At 36.9% G+C, this 22,641-nt stretch overlaps 1 protein-coding gene across 1 annotated transcript in view; it reads right to left on the bottom strand.

Annotated features, from left to right (window-relative positions):
• The window catches only part of CADPS2 (calcium dependent secretion activator 2), a 277,978-nt gene that overhangs the window by 242,872 nt on the left and 12,465 nt on the right, over positions 1-22,641 (bottom strand). Inside the window, exons 2-3 of the mRNA XM_085299698.1 lie at positions 19,761-19,912; positions 19,136-19,249 (exon numbers count right to left, since the gene is read on the bottom strand). Coding sequence (XP_085155824.1) covers positions 19,136-19,249; positions 19,761-19,912 — 266 coding nt within the window. The remainder of the gene's footprint in view (positions 1-19,135; positions 19,250-19,760; positions 19,913-22,641) is intronic.

The raw sequence follows: 22,641 nt of genomic DNA, 5'->3' as shown, positions 1-22,641 counted from the left end.
CAGTTCTTCAGCTCTCAGGTTTTTTTGGATACTCAYTGACTATACAAGAGAGGTATTATATCTTACCTATCTTGGTTCATTGACAGAATGCACTCTTAGCTTTCCCTAAAATGGAATTTAATTTTTCTTCCTTTTGCATAGTATCAATCAAGCCATTATGAAAAGTCACTGGTTATATTCAGAAAAAACACTTCTGGCATTTTAACTTACATCATGCATTTAATTTTTTCTTCTTTTTATGAGACATAATGGTATGCAATACTAAATGAAAGACAGAAGACTTGCATCTTTGCCTTGGTAGCTATGGCTTATTTTAGCTTTGTTTCTTTCAATGATTAAATTGTCTCAATATGCTACACTTCATATATTCTCAATTATACTGGTTGTTACCAGCTCCTACTGTTTTATTTACACACTCTCTCTTAGTCGAAATGCAGCCTTTCCTTAAGCATGATGGCTCTCACCCAGCATACTTGCAACCATGGTCTGTAGGTAACCAAGTTTTATTAGACAGCTCCTAATTTTCCACATCATTTTTTTCCAAGAAGTGAATCTTAGCAATTTCCAAAACTTCAGGAAATTAGCGCTTTTGCTACACTTTAGAAACTGCAATAATAGTTGCATTCATCCAGCAGCCTTGCTGAAGAGCTCTTACTCCATCATCAGCAAGCTGTTATATATCTATGATGCCTTTCTCTTGTAGTTTTGCCATATCTTTTTCTGAAGTTACAGCAAACAGAATGGCAGATAACAATGAGAGTCATAGAGAATAATTATGGTTTTGTTTTCTTTTTTGAGCTGTCTTCTGTCAGCAGAGTTATCACTTTCTCTCTAGAGACCACAGTTTGAATCCTGCCACCTTAAAATATGCTGTACTTTCCTGAAGGTGTCTGCCCATCTCCATTGACTACAGGGAGAGTTTGCATGACTAGACACTTCTGTTTTTACAACTGAAAAACTGAAAGTCGGGGGAAATTATTTCCAGCTTTTTTCATTTACATGCTCTGCTTAATTTATTGTTTAGATTGCTCTTTACTATCTAGTAACTGATTTTATAGATTTTGTATCTTAAAAAAAGTTATAGATGTTATGATTTCATCTACAGACAATGCATTACCCCAGAGTGTGTGTTTTCTCCTTCAGCTTACTTTTAAAACACTGGTACAATCTTTTCCTGATTTTAACTACCAGCAGCCTTTTTCTTTTTTCTTTTTTTTTTTAATGAAGCTCATCCTTTCCATATGTTTGCCAAAAATTTTTAACAGAGTTTCTAACAAATCTCTTCCTCCCTGTAGCATTTTCCTCAAGAACATACTGAAATACTCCCAAAATCAGGCATAGAGCCAGCTAGACAGGCAGAAGGACTAGTTTCAGAATGCTGCTATGGAAATACTGTTTTTTAAATCCTATTTTTACATGACCCAAAAGAGTTCCTTCATACAGGATGAATTCCTAAAATAAAAGAATATTGCATCAAGAAGAGATGATATGGTATCTTACAATCAGCTCTATGAATTCTCTAGCCAAAGCCATCTAAATATATATTTGCCATAATAATGGTCCCCCTCCTTCAACCAGGAATTAAGAAATACACTTATTTAACTCTCAAATTTGAATCAGTGGCCTGTATGAGTAGCCTTTCATCTTTGAAACTCACTTTGCCATCTTCCAGATTGTTGCTCCTATTATTACTTTCATAAAAATATGCATAACCACACATTTGTGATTAGAACTGGTTTTAACATAATTACTAGCTCTTGTGTTTTGTGTGCTTGAAGTGTTTTTTTGGTTTCTCATTCGCTTTTTACATCTTCTTCTTAAGAGTAGGTACACCTTCATATTTCTGTCATTTCCTACCGTTACTCTGTCTCTCAGTATGATGTAACCAGCTCTGTTCTGGCCAGAGTTTCTCTTCCAGACCTTTTCATATCATGTTGCTGCCAACCAGAGGGGCCCTGCAGAGCAACATGTGGTAGCTCAAGGAGGTACTGAGCACTTCGAGCCCTCAAGCGGGACTTCCACTGTGAGAAAAGGACCAGCTATGAAACCAGGGCTACAAGCCAGAGGGCTCATCTAGCAGCAGCCCTTAGAAACAGCGCTGCTGGCCAAAGTCGGTACGCGAGCAGTACGGCTGTTCAGAACATCTTATGGAGACCCCTTAGAGTTACGGCAAAAACACTCAGACGAGAAAGCCAGAACGACACTCCTTGCACTCTGTCAAGATTTATTGGTGCTATTATTATAGTTATAGCAGTAAGAGGCACGCTGCAGAAGCACGTTCATTACTAGAAATGAACGGCAACACTGACAAATACAGCTGAAAGTTATTGCTGAGGACTGCTGACAGCCCACTCCATCTACCCTCTGAAGGGTAATTTTTTAACGTAGCTGGAGTTTCACTGTTATGCAAATGGTGTAACGGTTCTTTTCCTATGCTGGACTAAGTTTATTTCTGGCACCTATCTTTCAGCCTTCCTAATGAGCTGTCGATTACTTATGCAAATTTGGAGAAACAAACATTCAACTCTGCTTATTGCAACCTCTTAAGCATTGTGTACTATTTTCAGATGCCTTGCTTCATGACATTTAAGTTCATTAGCCCTCTATTGTAGACGACGTACTCTGCATATCAATCCTGTCCCCCAGATGAGGGAAGACTGCATTAGCACTTTCTACGTGAAACACAGACTGTAAGCSAGACCTGTATACAACCGCATAAAACATTCTCACAGTTTCTCTCGGTTATTCCTCCTCCCACTAAACAGCCATCCATCCAAAAACTCATCTTCAATCCTGCTTTTTAAAATAAATGCGGGTTAAAAACAGGTTGTTACTCAAGAACTCCAAGAATTTTAAAGGAAGCTTCGTATAAGGAAGGGTTTCCGGGCTTCCCTCATGCAGGCCATGTTGAAATGTGGCACAGATCGTCTAACAAATTGAGGGGAAGTTCTAATCTAAACAGCCCTTTAAATCCAGGTGAGGGAACTAGAACATTGGCAGCTTCTCCAAAATACAGATCGACAGGCTACCACAGTCCAGAAAACATGAATTTCTGAAGGTTGTGATCTAATGAGTCCTTGGTTAGAGTTCTACTAATCAGCTAAATGTGTGCAAAATTTCAAATGTAAATAGCTGCCTTTGTAGCTATTCTTCATGAATACATTTTATTCTGCTATTGGGCTACCTAGATCCATGATGAAGCTAGATCGCTCTGTGTCTCACAGCTGTGCGCGAATTGCCTATTATTTCACAATAATGCTCAGGTCAGTTACTATACCAAGAAAAAAAATTAAAATATAGTTGGTTTTAAGATATCCTTCTCGTGTATTCGAAATCCCTAAAGTGCAGAGTGCTTCTACCGCCAATTGATTTCAGTCAGAATAACAGCTTCTATAGAATCACTGCTTTTTGTATTTTTAAAAAATGTTTTTAAGATGAATAAAATAGTATTTTAAAGAATCAAAAAGATTGAACAAAATTTTGTTAGTCTAAGTATTCTAATAATTCTATAATATATTTACGTATATAAACATATATACAGTATTGATATAAACAAAAGAATCCTGGACACCGAAGTCCTGAGCATTTTCTGAAAGCAATGATGTCTGAACACAGAGTAAATGAATGACATCTCTTTCTCGTATCTGTTGTGTGCAAAAAACAAGATGATAAAAATGTTTCTCTAGTGTAAGCTTCACAGAGCTATGCTTTTCGTGCTGAAAGTAACAAAACTCTGTCTTGCAGGTTGTCATTGGACCGAGTATAACATTGTTTTGACATGAAGAATAGATTTTTTTCTTTTTTTCTAAGTCTTCAGTTCCTTTGTCACAGTCTGTTCTGAGGAAAAGGAAAGTTGTCTTTATTGAAAGCTGTTAACTGGTCTACACTGCTCTTAAACTGCAGAAAAGGTTACGGTTAAACTGCATCATTAACATCTATTCTAATTTAAGCTAACAGGCAAATTAAGACAGTCTCCAAAACTTAAATTTGCAGACTATTCTGTAAGTAGCGTTTCTTTATTAACCTCAGTACATCTTAAAAGCTTTCATTAATTTTTTAACGGTGATAAGAATGACCATTTAGATTGAACAAAATTTTAATCTATGCAAGCTTCTTTTTCCCAGACTCCTCTGCTATCTTTAATCATCATCGCAATCGCTTTTTATAAAAGGATCAAGTCTGAGCTCGTAAACTCAGATAAGAAAGAGAGAACTTGTTTACTTCTTCTAAAAGTGTCTCATTACTTGAGGTATTAAGTTATTCTAGGTTCTTTAGCACAAATTATTTTGCAAAGGGGTACTTTTTACTTATGTATTTTTCAATTCTTCAGGACCATTTATTCAAATTAATAAATAGTAAAAGCATAGAGGTTTTGAAAACAGCATCCACCTGTCTCAGTTGAGAAAGGCWGATATATATTCCCTTCCAAAAGAGGAGATAGGATTTAATGAAAACTATTGTGAAGTCTGTAACGATTATGATTCTTAACGGTCAGGAAAGATGACTGCATGAAACTATGCACTTTCAGATCAAGAGCTATAAAACAATGATGAGCCTGAGGACAACATTGTGACCGTTCAGATTCTGAATTGATACATACAATTTACTCTTTTCAGTGTTAATAGCTGAATCAAACATATCTATCTCAGGATCAGAAAAATATAAAACATCATCTCAACTGCTCAGTTAAATTGCTTAGAAATTTCTCTCCACCTCATCTCTATTCAACATTCCATCTTAAAATAGTTATTTCAACTCTTACATATAAATTTGTCCTCTCTTCTGTTCCTAAGAAATGGGAACATAAATCTCACCAAGGCATCTTGCAGCACTGGTAGATAATTCAGTCTCCTCTTCCCAGACCTACAGAGAGCAGGAGGACTAGATACATGTCATTCATAGAATCACAGAATCAATAAGGTTGGAAGGGACCTCTGGAGAGCATCTAGTCCAACCTCCCTGCTCAACCAGGGTCACCTACAGCATGGTAGACAGGGTTGCATTCAGGCGGGCCTTGAAGATCTCCAGACAAGGAGACTCCACAACCTCTCKGGGCAACCTGTGCCAGGGCTCTGTCACTCTCACAGGGAAGAAATTCCCCCTCACGGTCAGGTGGAACTTCCTGTGCTTCAATTTCTGCCCATTGCCTCTTGTCCTGTCAYAYGGGACAACTGAAAAGARTTTGTCCCKGTCCCCTTGACAYCCTCCCTTCAGGTACTTATACACATGGTTGGGTCACGATGATCAGGCTGGCATGGCAGGAGAGCAGCCTGCTTACAGCTCTCAGGCCATTTGCCTCTGTCTGCATGATGTTGTCAAGGAAAAAGGAGGCCACATACTGACACTGGGTTCATCCTCAAAAAGTGCATTATCCTTGCTCAAAGTCAGAAAGAAAGCATTATTCCAGAACAAAGCAGTAGTTTTCAAACACATCCTGGGGTGACACTTTACCTCGTTTCAGAAGCATTCTCAAAAAGGATTTCAGCAACAGTATGCGAACGGGCCAACAGCCAGTGCCACCGGTCCTGTGTATCCTCTAAGAGAGCACTAAACACTACTCAGGCAATGGTGAACATTCATCTTYCGAATGAATATGAACCTCCTATTCATCATCATCTCTCCAGGKCCTGTGATTGGTGTCGTGTCAGCTCTGTCCTTCCTTTCAGTCTTAGCTTTGAAATTCAGCACAGTGTCAGCTCGACTAAGAATTAAGAAGGTGTTAAGGAGCTTCTGTGCAGATGTCAGAACATTTCCAGTTCAGGTGAGCCRCGGTTCCCAGTAGTGGTACCACACTGAGAAGATGGCTGAGGAGAAAAGGATTTGCAGCTGCAGTGTAGAGTTTGGTATCTGCTCAGATGACATATGAAAATAATGAGCTTTCTGGTGCCTTATCTGAGAAATCACACACTGACAAAACACGTTGTTGGCAAACTACAAAGGTGCAGTTTTAGCCATGCTGCCTTCCACTTGAAAATCCTCCGAACAAAAAAGATTTGCTGGTGCAGACCTCACATGAAAGAAAACGCAATACAGTGCCAACCAAGCTGTAGGTAGAGTAAGCTGAACACGGGTAATATGAAGATGCTGTAGACTCGCTGGGGTAGACAGCACTACATATAACACCCTAAGTACAATAGCAGTGCATTTCTGTGTAGTTACAGATGCTGGTCTTAAGTTAATCTTTAATTATCATCTTTATTATAAGCATGCAAATACAATAGCTAAAAAAGAGGCAAACAGGCTCCATTCTTTTTCTCTGGAGTGGAGGGAAAAGCTGTTAAAAGGTGACTCAGCTTGAACGTGTTATGCACAAGCTCAAAAAACTTATTTTTTCTCTCTTCCTTCCTCACYAATTAATTAGCAGCAGAGATCTACTTTCTGAAGCAGTCTTCTCCAGATTAGGAAAGTGACTATTTCTTTCATGCCCTTACGGATGCCTTCACTGGTCCAAGAGGGAAACAGACAGAAACATGAAGGCGAGTTGCATAGTCATGGCAGAGTCATGAGTTTCCAGCAGATTTTGAGGTGTATCCTCACTCTTACCCCCTTCAGCTTTCTCCACCAGAGCAAGGCACAGAAGACCCACAGACACAAAAGAYGATTTGAAAGTATGTAAACAGAGAAACAGGGAGCTAAATGGAAAGCATCACTTCCTTGTTTCCTTATTTAATTTTCTCAGTTATATCCTCTGCATTTCTGAAGCACAGGGCCAGAAGGCTTAGCGTTTGGAATAAGGCCACAGCGATCACTTACTTCACTTAATCAATTACTACCGAAAGCCTTAGATTAGAATCTCTATTTCACAAGAACTTCCTTTTCCAGCTACATAAATGATTTCAGTTACTAGAGACTCAAGGACCATCCTATTTAATCTTTTTACAGCTGAACATTTATATACTTGTTAGAATAGGGCACCATTGACCAGAAAATAAAACTGTATTTTAATATAATTTCTTTGTAAATCACTCATTTTTGGTGTCAGTATAGAAGGAACGGATGGTTAGCAACTGAAAATAATACCATTACAATAAGTAAAAGGAAATTAATTGACTCTGAAGCAAAGACTACAGGGCTTCATTTTTCAATTTAAAAACTTCATCCCTATCCCTCCATTCTATCCCCAAAAAATTAACTTCAGGGAGACATCTTAACAYTTGGTCCAAGTCTCATTCTCAGGCCACAGAGGAGTTTCCACACAGAACATGAGCACAGTGATAACAAGCACCTCTCACTGATTAAAGAGAAAATTGAGAGAGTGGGCAAACAGTTCACATTAATACTACTAATGAAAAAGAAGCCAAGCAGAGGAGATCCCTGAGTCACTGATGATTAGAATCTGGAAGAATACACCTGGAAATCATCACATGTGTTTCCTCTGTTCAGATATTTTTCATCAGACATCTGCTTTTTTTTTTTTTTTTGCTTTATTTTTATTTATTTTTTTTGCTAATATCTGAGAAAGGATACTGAATTACTTGGACTTTGGTCTGAGCTAGTATTGCTGCTTCAATGTTACTAAGTTTGAGAAACTTGCAATTAACTACTCATTTTTTTAAACTTCGTTTTGTAGAAGACTTTGCTGCATGGTTTGTTCAGTTTTCTGCTAATTTTTATTAAGTTACCAAAGCTCAGAAGCCATATACAAAGACAACTTGCTTTCCACTAAAAAAGGTTAGGTTATAAAATTATAAAATTACTTGGTAGTTAATGTCAAAAAAATCAAGATTATTTTAAGTTACAGGTTTATCTTAAAYAGAAAACTGCTGCAGTACTACCTTGGGAGAAGGTGCAGAGGAGAAGGTCATGCTACACAGTAAAGCTAAAGAGGCTCAACATGGACGTTTCAATAGCATTTTGCACGTACTACAGCTCATTATGACAGTACAAGAACAAATAGTATAGAACCAAACAGTAACATTACTTATGTTTTGCTTTTATCTAATAGAACTGATTATAGAGAAAATGTAGGAAACATTGTTGAAAGTGCTAAAAACTGAACTGGGTTCAGAGTCAATCAGCAAAATTAAGACAGAGGACTAAAATCTTTGCAATCTGTCCACATATTTCTGCCACAGCTCTCAGGATTGTTTGGACATAAGCTATAACTCAAGATATAAACTGACCAAGACATATTCAATTTAAGTTAATATCCAAAGAAAGATTACAGTATTTACAAGTGAATGTACTTGAAATAGGAAGAAAAACATATATTAGTGGCTAATTTTAAACCTATCAGGAAGAAATATCTGAAAAAAATGTAAGCCTTCTGATCTGATCTCCTATTAAAGTATTTCTTACTCTTCAACTTGGAAGGATCTGTGAGAGTGATATCTGTGTACAGTGAGCAAAATAACATTATTTATGGTGCACCTTTGTCATGGTGAAACTGGTGATCCAACTGCATGTAAATAAAGCATGCAAGCTGCTTTTAYATGTAAGCATTTCAAGTTTAGGAAACCTATAATAATGACAGTAAACTTAAATGTAACCATATATCACAGTCTCATTCTATATACATAATTTATTTTCTCATTACTAGGCTACGAACAGGCATGACGACATTCCAAATAGAGTGAAATTTCTGAAAGACACGCCAGGCTCAGAAGTCCCAAGTACCCGGTTGCAASTTTCTAGCTAAGAAATGTTAGCCTATTAACATGCCACAGACAAATATGTTAAATTTTATTGCTGAAATTTGTTGCATCATTGCTGAAAARACCAAGAAACAGAACAAGTGTCTGGACAGATCATATGTATATCTAGGAGCATATGAGTCTGTAACTACAAATGCAGGAGTGTGCATTCCATCTTTTGACTTTATTTTATTCAAGAAGAAATAAATTAGGGAGCAGAACCACCCTTAATCACCTTGCCACTGGCAACTGTGCAAGCAAGCTGTGCAGGATTGGATTCTGAAACTGGAGTACACCTCCATGAGAACGTGCTGGCAAGTAGACATATGCTACCTCTGCACAGACTAACTGAGGTACCAGAAACACAGTAGCTACATTTTCTGCAGAGCAAAGTAGGCTGATTAGAAGTACTCAGCATGCTCCATTCATCCATCCAAATCAAGTTACTCTACCTCTTGACACGSTCATGCAGAGGTGAGCGAAGCACTTGCACAGACCACCACTCTGTGCCATGCACCTGGAGCTCCACATTCCACACTGTTTCCTATCTAAGTACAATCGCTCATGAATCTTCATTCTTCTCAAGGTTATGTCCTTGCTGATCACTCGTTTATTTGGRTTTTTTTGTTTCTCCAGTAAGGATTATTGTCTATCTAGGTAAGAGTAATTAGAGGAGTAAAACATAAAGCAATACAAGTATTAGAACCACATTAAGATTTTGGGCCATGTCTAGGACCACCATTTGGAAATAAGAAACATAAAAAGTCCAAATGGGAACAGCAATAAAAGCTTGACCTCAAACTATTTAGTAGGGATAAGAAAAGTTAATTTGCTCAGCATTTTAATTTTGCTAAGTAGGTACAAGACAGGCCTGTTCACATACTTAAAAAGTAATACAACAAAAGAAGAAAATGGACTATTTACACTGAAAAAAAGCAACCTAAGCAATGAGCTTACATTAATAAGAAAAACTGAACTAGGACATTAGGGAAAATGGTTTAATGCAAGGCCAAGTGGAAAATAAAGCAGTTTCCTTCTGAGACAGTCATCATTGACTAGAGATGCTCTAGGCAGGCTATTTACTGGAACAGACTAGAATTTCTCCTAGCACGCTCCTTTTAAGATAATTTGTTTCTTGTTGAACGTCTTTGCTGAATACTGCCTTTATACCTAGATTTAACTGTTAAGAAAACTTTCTTGCTCTTTGAGGTGTTGAAACCTTTTTAAGGGAAGATGAAATATGAAAAGCCTTTTCCACAGCATTACAAAGGTTACTCCATAAAATAAAAGCTTGAGAAGAATCTCATATTCCAGTTTGCCTTTTCAGTAATGTCCTATGTTGGAAAATGTAAATCAAACAAAATCTGAAAATAATCACATGGAAAATTATTTACTTCATCATTGCCTAGGTTCTGCCTTCACATTACTGGGGAATATAAGAATTTGTCCTCTTCTGAAATTAATAACAGAGCAGAAATAAAATGCAGTCAAGAGAGATCAGTGTGAATTTAATACCTCACTTTTCATTTACTGACTTCTGGATTTCAGCCATGCATTTGTTGACCTTTTTTATCCCTTACTGCCACATTGTCTCTAGCTTGGTTTACTCAAAAATTATCAATTTACCATTAAGCAAAAAAAATGCCACTTTTCTAAGACATTACTTCAAAGTTTAAAGGATTTTGACAAGTCACACATCTCTAAGGGCTTGACAGATAAAGCCTTCTATCATAAAGTAAAGTGGTAACAGAGAGGTTCAATCAAAATATGCAAATGAAAGTTATTTTTCCTACTGTCTAGAAATACAAGAGTAAATGAAATAATATCCAAAGTAAATAATTAAAAATTCAATTTAACGGTGCAGGAAAACAAGAGGTTTTCTCTCTTTTTTATGATTTTTGTTTGTTTCCTATGTCAAGAAACACATTAGTACTAGCTGCCTGAAATTCAGCACAATGCACAACCAGAAAAATATAGTGACTTTCTACAGTAGATCTGTAATCACAGCTCAAAATCTAAAGAAATGATGTGAGAAGAGTCATGAGAGATACCGGTTGGACTGACTGGCTGAAACAGAATTCATAGCAAACTCAYGGACATTTTCACTTTACCTTGTACTCAGGTACCTTGAGTATACTACCAAACTAAAGCTACAAACTCTCCTCTGGTCACAGAGAACGAGCAAGTCAGAGACTGGACTGAACACCTGGCAGATGAAAGGAGGAAAGTGTCATGTTGCTCCCCATGGAGTATTTTGGGGAGTGCCTGAGATGACACTGACTGGAACACAACCCAGACGCCATCACGTAAAGGCACAGGCAAAGGAAAACTTACTGGCATTAATGTAACTCTTTAATGAAAACTTTGCAGTAGTATTTCTACTTCTAAAGGTCTTTAGGCCAGCTCCGTGCTGACATCTGACCCCAAATATCATTGAAAAGGAAGAGAGGAAGATAATCTAAAAGGATCAGGAGTTGTTTTCCTTCGTTCATCTAGTGAAAATAATTTTTAAAATCTTCCAAATAATGATCAAAAAGAACAAAATTTGACTATCTCCCTCAGGATGTCACATTTCTTATCAGTATCAGACTAGCTGAAAAATTCCTTTTGTTTCCAGTTGTCAAGAAGACAGCATCCACAAAAACTTGTATAGTGCGGCAGACTGCAAATTGAGGTCCAAGTAAATTTTGTTTTCCTTTGAGACAGAGCAAAACAGCCCTGGGATTAGTAGAAAAATAATTAAGTAACATAGACCAGATTCACTGGTGTGTATCATTTTGAGCCATTCTTGGTTTTCTAATTGGTTTTGTTCTGATTAAGGGACATTTAGATTATGCCTAATAAGCAAGTAAACAATGTCACATACTGCTTACTACAGTAGAGACATACCTCACTACCCAACACTAATTACTTCTAGGAAGTAGTGTCAGATCTACAAGGTATTTCCTTGTTTGTCTAGAGCAAAATGAACAAAAAGATTACCGTTATTGGGACAGTCTTTTTTTTTCCATTTAAATTCAGTCATTTCTTCGTCTCTTCCTATCGACACATACCACTTGCAAAGCTAAGCATACATACATTTAACACACCGGACTTCCTCCCTGTACTACTTGAAAGTTTGAAACAGAGCTGTTCTAGTTACATTTCTAATGGTTAATATGGAAACTGTATGACATTCTCAGTCAAATTAACAGTGATCATCCAAACATATCAATGTCCAAACAGACTGATTAATAAGCACAGGTTCAACAACTAGCAATTACATTCTGTACAAATATAGAACAAATTGCTTTGTTCTTTGGACATTATATAGGTGGAAAAGAAAACAGGATATCCAGTCTTTGAAAACAGAAGGAATAGCATTATCTGCAGCTGTTTGTATAGCAAGAAAATAGAGGGTTTCAGCACTAACACACTTTCCGTGCAACAACAGTACAAAAACAGTCCCTACATAAAAAATTAAGCATCACCCAAAGCCTGTAAGTCATTTTATATTCATGAAGAATTCCACAAAAAGTTTCAAGATTATTCTTTGAATATCCTTTTCCATATTGCCAAATATGGAAAAAATCAAATAATAATAATAATAATAATAATAATAATAATAAAAACAATCAATAAAGGTCTCTACTTTGAATTCCTGAACTGAAAAGCGAAAGAAAGTTTAGTAAGTTTTACATGATAACTTCTTGAAGGTTTCCAAGTAGAAGCCAGTATTCATTTCTATTACCTGCAAAAAAAATTCAGCAAATGCTAACCTGGTTTTAGGTACCCAAGTAAAGAAATGCTAAAGTACCTTAATGACATTAGGAACACACATTTTAAGTTCCCTCTCAYAGAACTGATTATTAAAAGATACACATATAAGCAAGAGAAGAGGACACTTGGAGCCTAGAATCATAGAATCAGTAAGGTTGGAAGGGACCTCTGGAGATCATCTAGTCCAACCTCCCTGCTCAACCAGGGTCACCTACAGCATGGTAGACAGGGTTGCATCCAGGCGGGCCTTGAAGATCTCCAGAGAAGGAGACTCCWCAACCTCTCTGGGCAACCTGGTCCAGGGCTCTGTCACTCTCACAGGGAAGAAATTCCCCCTCACATTCAGGCGGAACTTCCTGTGCTTCAATTTCTGCCCATTGCCTCTTGTCCTGTCATATGGGACAACTGAAAAGAGTTTGTCCCGGTCCCCTAGACATCCTCCCTTCAGGTACTTGTACACATTGATAAGATCCCCCCTCAGTCTTCTCTTCCCCAGGCTAAAGAGGCCCAGCTCTCGCAGCCGTTCCTCATAGGGCAGAGGAGGTCTTCTACCCTCATTGGTGACAGACACCTCCAGCCCACCTTGGAGCACCGGTGGGGCAGAGATCAAGCTCAGATGGCAGAAGTCTAAGCCGAATCTTGCTCAACAGTGGGCAGACTACATAGGGGTCTGCAATTAGACTCTCTAATGGGCCTCTGCTTAGTATGGAAGAGGCACAGATCGTCTAAAATATGTTTTAATTTGTTGTATCTTATCTCTTCCTCACTTCCATGAGGAACATAATTACACAGCTAACACTGTGACAATCTCCATTACATGCCAAATTGTGGCTGCCGATCCAAAATGTTGACGGCATTAGAGCTTCTTCAAGGAAATGGATGACCTAGATAAACCTTCTTTATTTCTCTTATATGGAGATGGCCTAAAAACTTTTTTATGAAGCTTTTCAAAGAACTGGCCTAAACTAGATCTCTAAGATAAGACAAAATTTCACTGACCTGGAGTTTGCTAAAGTTTTAAAGCAACTGGAAAAAAAAAGTAACTGTGTAAGTGATGATTAATTTAAAGTAAATGCAACTATAAACATATTTGTTGTGGAAAGGCTCCCTCACAAGGCAGAACATAAGATTAACCTGAAGTTAATATATGAAAACACGTTGTTGAAACAGCTTTCGTAAATAAGCCCGTATCATCAGTAACTCCTAAATCACTCTACTCCTCAAGTTTTTGAAGATGAACTAAACAAAAAGCTCATATTTTTTAACACATCTACATATGTAAGCTAATTATGACTTCTGAAGAAAAATGAAAGCAGAAATCCGTGAATTTATGCCCTGCAAATCAGTTTSCTTCTACAATTTTTATCCTAATTTATTTAAAAAAACGTTTGGTCTACTGATTCCATTATTTTGCCTTGATAATAGCAAAACAGAGCATTCCAACATTAATTATTTCTTATCTTGTGCATAGTATGTTTTGATTCTAATGAATGCTATTTAGTTCCTTTRGAAGCCATCTTCAACCCTGAAATATTCATCAGGATCAACTGTACTTTTTGTTATCATCAATAAAAAGCAGTACCTAAAATAGCTGACACTAAAATCAAGTCATAAAAGCAACTGAAATACTACCTAGCCCAGAAAACGATTTTTCGTCTGTCATTTCACCACTGAGATACTTTCACCTCTTACCTCCTCGACATAAGCACAAAAACCTTCAGGCCATTTTTTCTACAATTATAGTAAGGCATATCATCATCACTTCATACCTTCCATTACAAAAATATTTCAACTTTTTACTGGCTAACATCTTACAGCTGAATGTCTTCACAGAAAAACCTCAATAACCTCAATTCATCCTCCTCTGAAGATAGGGGAAAGGAACAAGGAATAGTTTTGTCTCACTGGGGCCAAACAACCGATGTGCTTTCAGGCTTCCTGTGAATATCCTCATAGATCTGATCAAATTAAAGAGACAGTGATGTTATCATAGTCTTGATACACAGGTAGAGGTTTACTGCATTATTTAGATACAGTTTCCTTCCTTTCTGTGACTCTGCTGAACTTTTCAGCTCCTGTATTGACTATTCTGAACATGCTCATGCCTTAGGTTGTCCATCTTTGCTTCACATCATGACAGCCTTAGACAATCACAGATGTGGAGTCCTTTCTGCATATAACCAGCAACCCAGAGGAGGAAGGTGGAGAGGGAAGACACAAAATACAGAAGCAAAGACTGAAAAAAACAGGAAAGTCAGGCTTAGGAAAGCTATGACTACAGAGACCACCTTGTCCAAGCACTAGTCTGCGAAGAGGATTCATGTCTCACTGCTCCCTTGCTGACAAGTTACCCACAAGGGCTTGCACCGGTGGTTAAGGTTTTTGTACTGAAAGTGTTTGTAGGACGTTTGCTCTACTAACTGGAGAAGCTGAAAGATCTCATCCACCTCGTACTGGACAAGGGAAAGGCTTGTCTAATGGTTTAGATAACTGCAGAGGTGGGTTCTTAGCTTTTTGCCGCTAACTGAAAGAAAAAAACTAAAATTAATCATTTTCTTTATCCTTACAACCCCTCCCACCCCAGCCCTGCAGTACTGAACCATTACCTAGGTTTATGCAAGAATCTCCTGCATCATCAGTTTTTAGCTACAGGCCAACCTCAGTTCCTTCCTATTGTCTGACCATGGCACACAACAATTTGGTTTTGCCAAAGACTACCACATCTGAATTTAAACAGAAATTAAGTTAGAAATGATCTCTATACCACAGGCCAATACATAAAGTCAAACTAAATTCACTTTTAAATTAAAAATCCCAAGCAATTTTAAATTAAAAAAAAAAACACATTTAGCATTTGGATTTAAATGCCATCAGCACTTAMTGCCTACTTCAAATGAAGAAGTAAATACAATATAACAAATACCAGTAGATAAAACTTCCTGCAGCTGCACGATGTGTGAAATAATGACTAAAAATAGAACTTGTGACCACAAGAATATTGAAGAAACTTCCACAATATTTGAAATATTCATCACTGTTCTTTGCACCTACTTTACTCACGCCTAAGACTGCATAAGTTCAAGACTGAAGAATCAGCGCTGTGAGTATGTTTAGCCAAAGATCTATACACATCTATTATGGTCCTAGCTGAAAGAGTGTCTTAACAGGGCTCTTCACAAGAGCATTTTCCTATCTACATGACTGAACATGTAAGAACTTGAAAGAATATCTACTATTTTATAGATATCTTTTCTAAAAAAAATTAACTGAGTTGAAATATGTGAAGAAATACTTTATTACATAAATTACTTCCCCTCTTAATTTTACACTTAGCAGTGTGTCCAACATAATTACTCATAATAATTGCCATATGATTGAATTTTTCTTTTTATCCAAAAAGCATCACCAACATCTGATGTTCTAGATGATTAGAATCTGGCTCAATGCCTGCAAWGGAATTTTCCACAAAAAAATATGTTAATTCTGAGAGAATTATTACAGAAATAGGACTGTAAACTTATTTTTCTATTTCTCTAAAACTATATCAGGATGGAAGAGGAAACAAATCAACAAGACAATCACAGTTATATGAACACAAAGGAGAATCTTGTTAAATTTATGCCAGGCTTTTTAAAAAGTGTATGTAGAGGGGAGATACACTGAACAAGAAAATAACTGTTTTTGGAGGATTAAAGAAAAGTCAAGATAACTTTTCCTATGAATTGTTTTCTCATTAGATTTTTAAGATAGATAAAAAATAATGCTAAAATATTAACAGAAAGTCTTAACATATGCAATAGAAAAGATGYAGTGCTAGAGGATAAGCTAACAAAGCTGAACAATGATGACCTTCCAAACAGTTCTGACAGAGGAGTCTGACTCTCGTAAGGCAGTGAGATCGATAAAAGAAAATATATATATTAAGTAGAAAAAAATTGCTCTTTCAGTGAATATTTCTAGAAAAGTAAACCAAAGACCTAACTATGTTAAGTTCCTAAACCCTGGGAACTTATTCCTAGATTATTAAATCAAGAGGAAAAACTCTGAGTGAAACAAGTTATTCTAGATAGGTTTAGTGACTGAAAAACACCCAGAACTAGTGATATAGTATTTTATGTCATATATAAAAAACAGACCTTCTGCTTCATATTCAAGGTTTAAAAGTTAGGCATGGAAAACCACCTACAGCAGTGAGAATACCCTGGCTTTGAGGGCAGTATTATAATTCATCTCAAATCATGACTACTGTATAGGATTAAAAGGAAATTAATCATTTTCAGAGTGAAAAAAATTGCTGTGCAGACCACGTATTGGTTTCTTTCCATGTCAGATAAAATTGAACTGTAGCTCAGCAACTAAATTAAAGCATAAGGAAATTAAGATTAAGGCTGATGAGATGCTGTGTGACCAAGATAAGCAAGATGTTCGTAGTTCAAGGTATTAATAAAGGTCAACCAATAAGAGATGTGCTGGATCACAGATGGAAGACATGCAGACCAGGAAGCATCAGAACACAGCATAAACTGAACACTAAATAAGAGCTTAATATTTTCAACAAATGGATAACTAATCAAATAAAAAGGACATAACAGCCACTTAAAAATGATAAGAGAATATGTTGTGAGATTCATAAAAGTTGATTAATGTGTATTGAAGAAGAGCAGTAGATTTAATCAGGTCTCCTGAAAAGCTGGATTCAGCAAATTTGCATACTGGCGACTATCTCCTACAACCCTAAAAAGAAATTTAAAATGGCAAATAAATGTTGACTCAAACTGCACAACTGGAAAAAGGTAAAGCAAATCTGGAAGGAAAACTCTGAAAAGAATGGAAAATGGATTTGTRGGGGAGAATAGGGGGAAAAGACTCCAAAGCAACTCCTTATGGCTGGTAGGTGAGCTCATGGTGTACAAGTGGTGCCCATGGCACCAGCCTATGGTATCATTACACACTTGATGCTAATGCCAGAATCTTTAGAAGCCTCTCTTTGAAACTGGTTGGTTAAAACAGTTATACACAGAATTAAAACGGGTGAATAGCTGAAAACAGCTGAAGAATTTGGGTCTTCCACTTTATATGGCTCTTACACTATTAAGCATAGTTTTTCATTGTAAGAACAGATACAGTGCAAAAGTAGTTCTACATGACTCCAGATAGTTTCATTAAAAAGAGACACAGAAAATCTTACTTGGAAAATTGCTGTTTAGGCATTTATTTTAAAATCACTTTTTTAACAACCTTATCCTTTCCAAACAACAGGTTACCTCCTGTACATCAACTACTGCTTTTAAGTTTGTTCAGCCACATTTAACAGATGCTTCTAGATCTGAACTCTTTGTTATCATTTCTTTATGAGGTTTAMTGATGCCTCCTCCACCCAAATCTCGTTTAAAATAACTATAGTCCTTCTTAGACATCTAGTTTAAAGAAAGAACAATAAATGCTATATCMTTTTTAATTCTACTATACATTTTGTACCCTGAAACATTTTATTGCTACCTTCCTTCTAAAAGCTGAGTAGCTAACTAGATTGTGTTGCACAATCTTCCAAACTATCCCTCCTGCCAATCTTAACTTTATCGATCCAAAATTATACAAAAAAGACTACTATTTTTTGACTCCCATACTGTTCTTCCCTCCTCCTCACACATACTACTTTGTGAACACTCGTATTTTCATTTTTCACCTGCAGACTTGCAACCCAAGTCAGACCCTCTCTATCCTTTCCCATTTTTATGAGATTCTCTCTGCTTCAGTACCAATCAGATTTATTTGCAGAAACTCTGGCCGATCTATGACAGGAAGCCCTTCTGCCTCCTCCTATCCCTTCTTTCTTGTGCGCAACGTAATTTAAAGAACATAAAGTCAAGTGAAGTTGTAAGTTACAACTTTTCCTCCATGAAGAAAATTTTCAYTTACTAGCAGAGAATAGCTGAGAGGGAATGAGGATAAATAATATATTAAAAAAAAAYAGAAAATTTGAAAATGGTGTGGCAGAGTGAAATACGGAGGAAGACCCTTTAAAAGGAATCTGATTCACTAAACAAGTTTGAAGTTACATTAGACAAATGAATTCACAATACCTTTTGCTAATGGCACAAGATATGTTCTTATACAGTCACATGTTTCTGACATCAGGAAAAGGACAGCAAACTGTAATCTTAGTTTGGGACACGACCTATCCATTAGGCAATTAAAAAGCATATCTAAAGATTGGTACTGGTGCTGGCAACCACAGAGAATCCCCAAGAAGCCACAGTTTGGCCCAGCTGCATTGAAAAYGTTGTTCCTTCAGGCAGGGAACTAGCAGTTTGTCTCCAACAATATTGCACTGTAATAAATGAAATTCAGAAGACGTGTTACTCAAGATGGTAACTTCCAGCAGAAGCTCTGATTAAAAGAGGTAACGTAGACATACGGTGATAAAGATAGTGGTGCCTAGTCGTATCAAACTCTGCCAGAAAGACATTTATCATAAGGTTTTTGGTTTTCTCTCTCCCTCCATCCCCYGAACAAGTGGATATTTTCCAGTTCATTTTATCTCTTGTGAGCAGGCAGTGGATTTAAACTTACAAAATTGCAAAGCTGWGTAGACCACAGAGGGGGGACACAACACGATGGCACACACTGTTCCTAGACAGCCTTCAAAAACTAAAATTCCTTTYTTTCTATGTGCATTAAAAGCATCCTATGAGCATCCTACTGTTTTTTAAACAGTACAGAAAACAAAGCAAGTAACTTACCTCATAATAACTTCGCACAGCATTGCAGAATGCCTCATCTGCTACGATCTGTGTCTCCCCATTCAGAAAGGCCTGGAAACGTTCCTTCAGGATCTGTAGTTGTTGCTTATTGAGCTACAGGCAAAAGAGAGAACGAGAGGGAAGAAAACAATAATAAATGCAGTTAGTGTCGCAGTGAAAACACTCAGCATTAGAACATTCATTTGGAAGGTACAGACTGGGGAAAAAGGGCCCGGGCTCCTCGCCAGCTGGCTCGCTGGCGAGCTGCAGCTCTTCAGAGTCCCAGCTGGATAAGCCAGGTTGCTGCAGCAAGTCACAAACCCATTGAGCACCTAAGCCAACCTCGGCCCTTCCCCTTCCACYCTCAGGGCGGTGGGGATAAGTCTGCACTTGAAATATTCCTCAGGAGAAGYAGCCACACTGGATGGCTGACCCTTACCATGGCAGCAGCCCCAGTTAACAAAACTTAGTTCTTAGCTCCAGCCTTCAAATATTTCAAATCTTTTCAGTCTTCAAATGGTTGAAAACCAACCAAGATGTCTCCAAATTTTTGAGTGGCTCAAGCAGTACTGCAGGCAAGTTTTAACAAATACGTTCACCACAAAGCAAAGAGACTCCTACCCACCAGTGTTGTACCACTACATATAGAGTCAAAGAAGTCATCTGTGGGAACAGCAGCCACACATCTCCGGATCTGACGCCAAATTTGGTCCAGTGAATTTTGTATGCAACTTGAGCGCATTTTGAAAACAGATTCCGAATAAATGCTTGCAATGCCTTGCAATAAACGTAATGATATCAATTTACAAAGTTTAACATTATGGGAAGAAGGAAAAACAAAAAAGTCTCCAGTGATGAGATACAGGCTTTTTGCCAGTGGTTCATATAAACTCTCTAGATATTTAGGAAGATACTTCTCCTTATCAAATCTGTGAAGAGAAGTTATAATGGGATATCAAAGGAGACTGCCACCAATATACTGATACAACAAAGCAACAATCACGAATAGTTGTTTTGCTAACAACTAACTAACTAAAGCCAAAGAACTATGCCTTTGGGGGAAGGAAAAAAAAAAAAATAACAAGCTCATCAAAATACATGATAATACTGTTCTTCACTGTAACTAAAAGATTAACAACGAAAAACAAACCCCAGGAAATCCCTACACAAGAAAAGGGCTCCTTTGGAGGCAAGGAAACTTCAGCTGAGGCTGCTAAGACATGGAAATATTTCCCACGTGCGCTCTTGAGAACAGCTGTCCACACACTGAAAGCCTGTCAGTCTATACCATCACTAGTCAACAGTCAATATGAGAGGAGTAGTTGTATCATGTCTGCACAAATATCAAAAGTAATATCTATCCACCCATTTTAGACATTCATTCCTTGTATATGACCTCACAGGTTAACTGTGATAACTCAATTTTTATCCCCAAATACGCAAGACAGCTATTTCTTTTTATCTAATACATTTCTTCTCTCATTTTCTAAAGGTATTGGAAGAGCTGAGCTATCAGGAAATGCAAATCACTAGGGATGTTTGGGGTTTTTATTCAAATGAAAGCACATGCTTGTTCTTGTACAGGATTTTATTAAGAGTTTCCATTCGTACAGACAATGCCCATTGCTAAACGAGCAGCTAATTCATTCTACAGAATATTCACCAGTCTGTCACTACAACATGCAGGCTTCCTGCCAAAGCAATTATGAAAATGTGTTTCCATGCTTGCAGACTTTATTCTTTAGGTGATTTGCTTGTCTATTACCCACATATCAAACAAAAACATTATGAATAAGGTAATAAAATATAAATTTAATTCTGACTTCCTCATTTCCAGCCATCATACTTTAACAAACTGAAATGCCTTTAAAAATGTTGCTTATATATTCATTACTTCAAGCAGTAATTCTGAATGTTGAATGGCATTTGAGAATTACTGTACCCTTCTTAAAATACTCATATTTTAGTGAGAAATCTGGATGTGCAAGGAAATAAAGTTCTTTGACATAACTGGAAAATAGTAATTCCAATGAAAAATGTAAAAAGCTACACCTCATAATATGGACAAGTATACTGAAGTATATTTCACAGATCCTGAACACCGTGATACACAGAGATGCAGTTGTGCTAACTGCCAAAATACAGATTGATTCACAGTGGTCCAATCCAGTATAAAGTTTCTCTGTTTTGGTATTTGTCAGAAAAAGAACACTGAATTCTTACTATGTTGTTCATTTTTAATGCATTCATTACCACTCTTCAATTTGAACACAAGTACCTTAAAAAATGTAAAATTTTTAGCTTAGAAACACAGACAAAAGAGGTTTAATTCCATTAGGAACCCATTATAGTAAATGAAGAGAAACAGGTGTCTGTAAAGAACATATTGAGCCTCAGACGCTGCCAAACAACCCAACCACTCAAATCTGAGTTAATTTCAGTTGTTACTCTTGGTTAACAGAAAGAGATAAGGAGGTTGTGCATAACCACGATCCCAATTGAAGTGCATAAACTTAGGGGTGACAAATCTGGACCATATTCTTTTGTGCAGTTGTTTTACATAAAGGAGCTTAAGTGCATCCTTTTGCTCCAGCACCTGTCCACTGTGCACTGTGCACGCACCTTCTCCTTGGTGCAAGACCTTTCAGCCTTTGTATCCTGCTGCTCACAAGCACTACTTCTTTACACCTTTATTTGTCAGCACCCCGTCACACATTTTAAGACTAGCAGAAAAAGATCTGAAAAGCTACATTTTGTTTTCTTTTTTTTTTAGTATTACTACAGGTCCCCAGAAATGTAAGCAGAACTCAGAATATAAACTGAAACACACAGTATTTGCATTTCACATTCTCAGTGATATAGAATCTGTTGTTATGATGCTGTGTGATACTTCATAAATAACTACAATATTATTATTTATTTATGTGAGAAAAGATAACTAAATTCCAACTATTCAGAATTTCAGTTTAGTCATTCTGTAGAATGTAGTCAGAAGATAAGCAAAGGAAACTTAAAGGTAAAAAAAATTAACCGTCTTAAATTTTTATCATTTTATTGCAATCATGTAACAGGTAAAAATTCTCTTCTCCTTTCTTCTTTTGCATAGAGTAACAATTTTCTTATTTTACATCTGTTAAACTTGTGACACTATCAAAGAATGAAAACACATACTTATGACACAATAAACTTTTTGAAGATCTGTTTAATTTAAGAATAAATAACTTTTGTTCAAGTTGTAGTAGTAAATTTTGCTATCATAATTTACACACTAATCAAAGATATAAAAATATTATCATGCAGCTAATTTTTTAAAGAAAAAAATACACTTGTATTTAACACTTCAAAGAGGATAGTCCTATCTATTTTCCTTTTACAGCGGTAAAGGAATTTTTTGTCAAAGATTTGTTGCAGATGCTTTACTTCAATACTTTTAACACTAACACAGAGCTGCTTAAAAGTTATGCTAATAAAGTCATGTTCAAAAGTAAAACTTGGATATGAAAATG

Source organism: Rhea americana, unplaced genomic scaffold (assembly GCF_003343005.1).
Source record: "Rhea americana isolate MKP2758 unplaced genomic scaffold, rheAme1 scaffold_152, whole genome shotgun sequence".
NCBI lineage: Eukaryota > Metazoa > Chordata > Aves > Rheiformes > Rheidae > Rhea > Rhea americana.
Note: the sequence above shows the minus strand (reverse complement) of the source record. Positions and strands in the feature narration are given on the sequence as shown.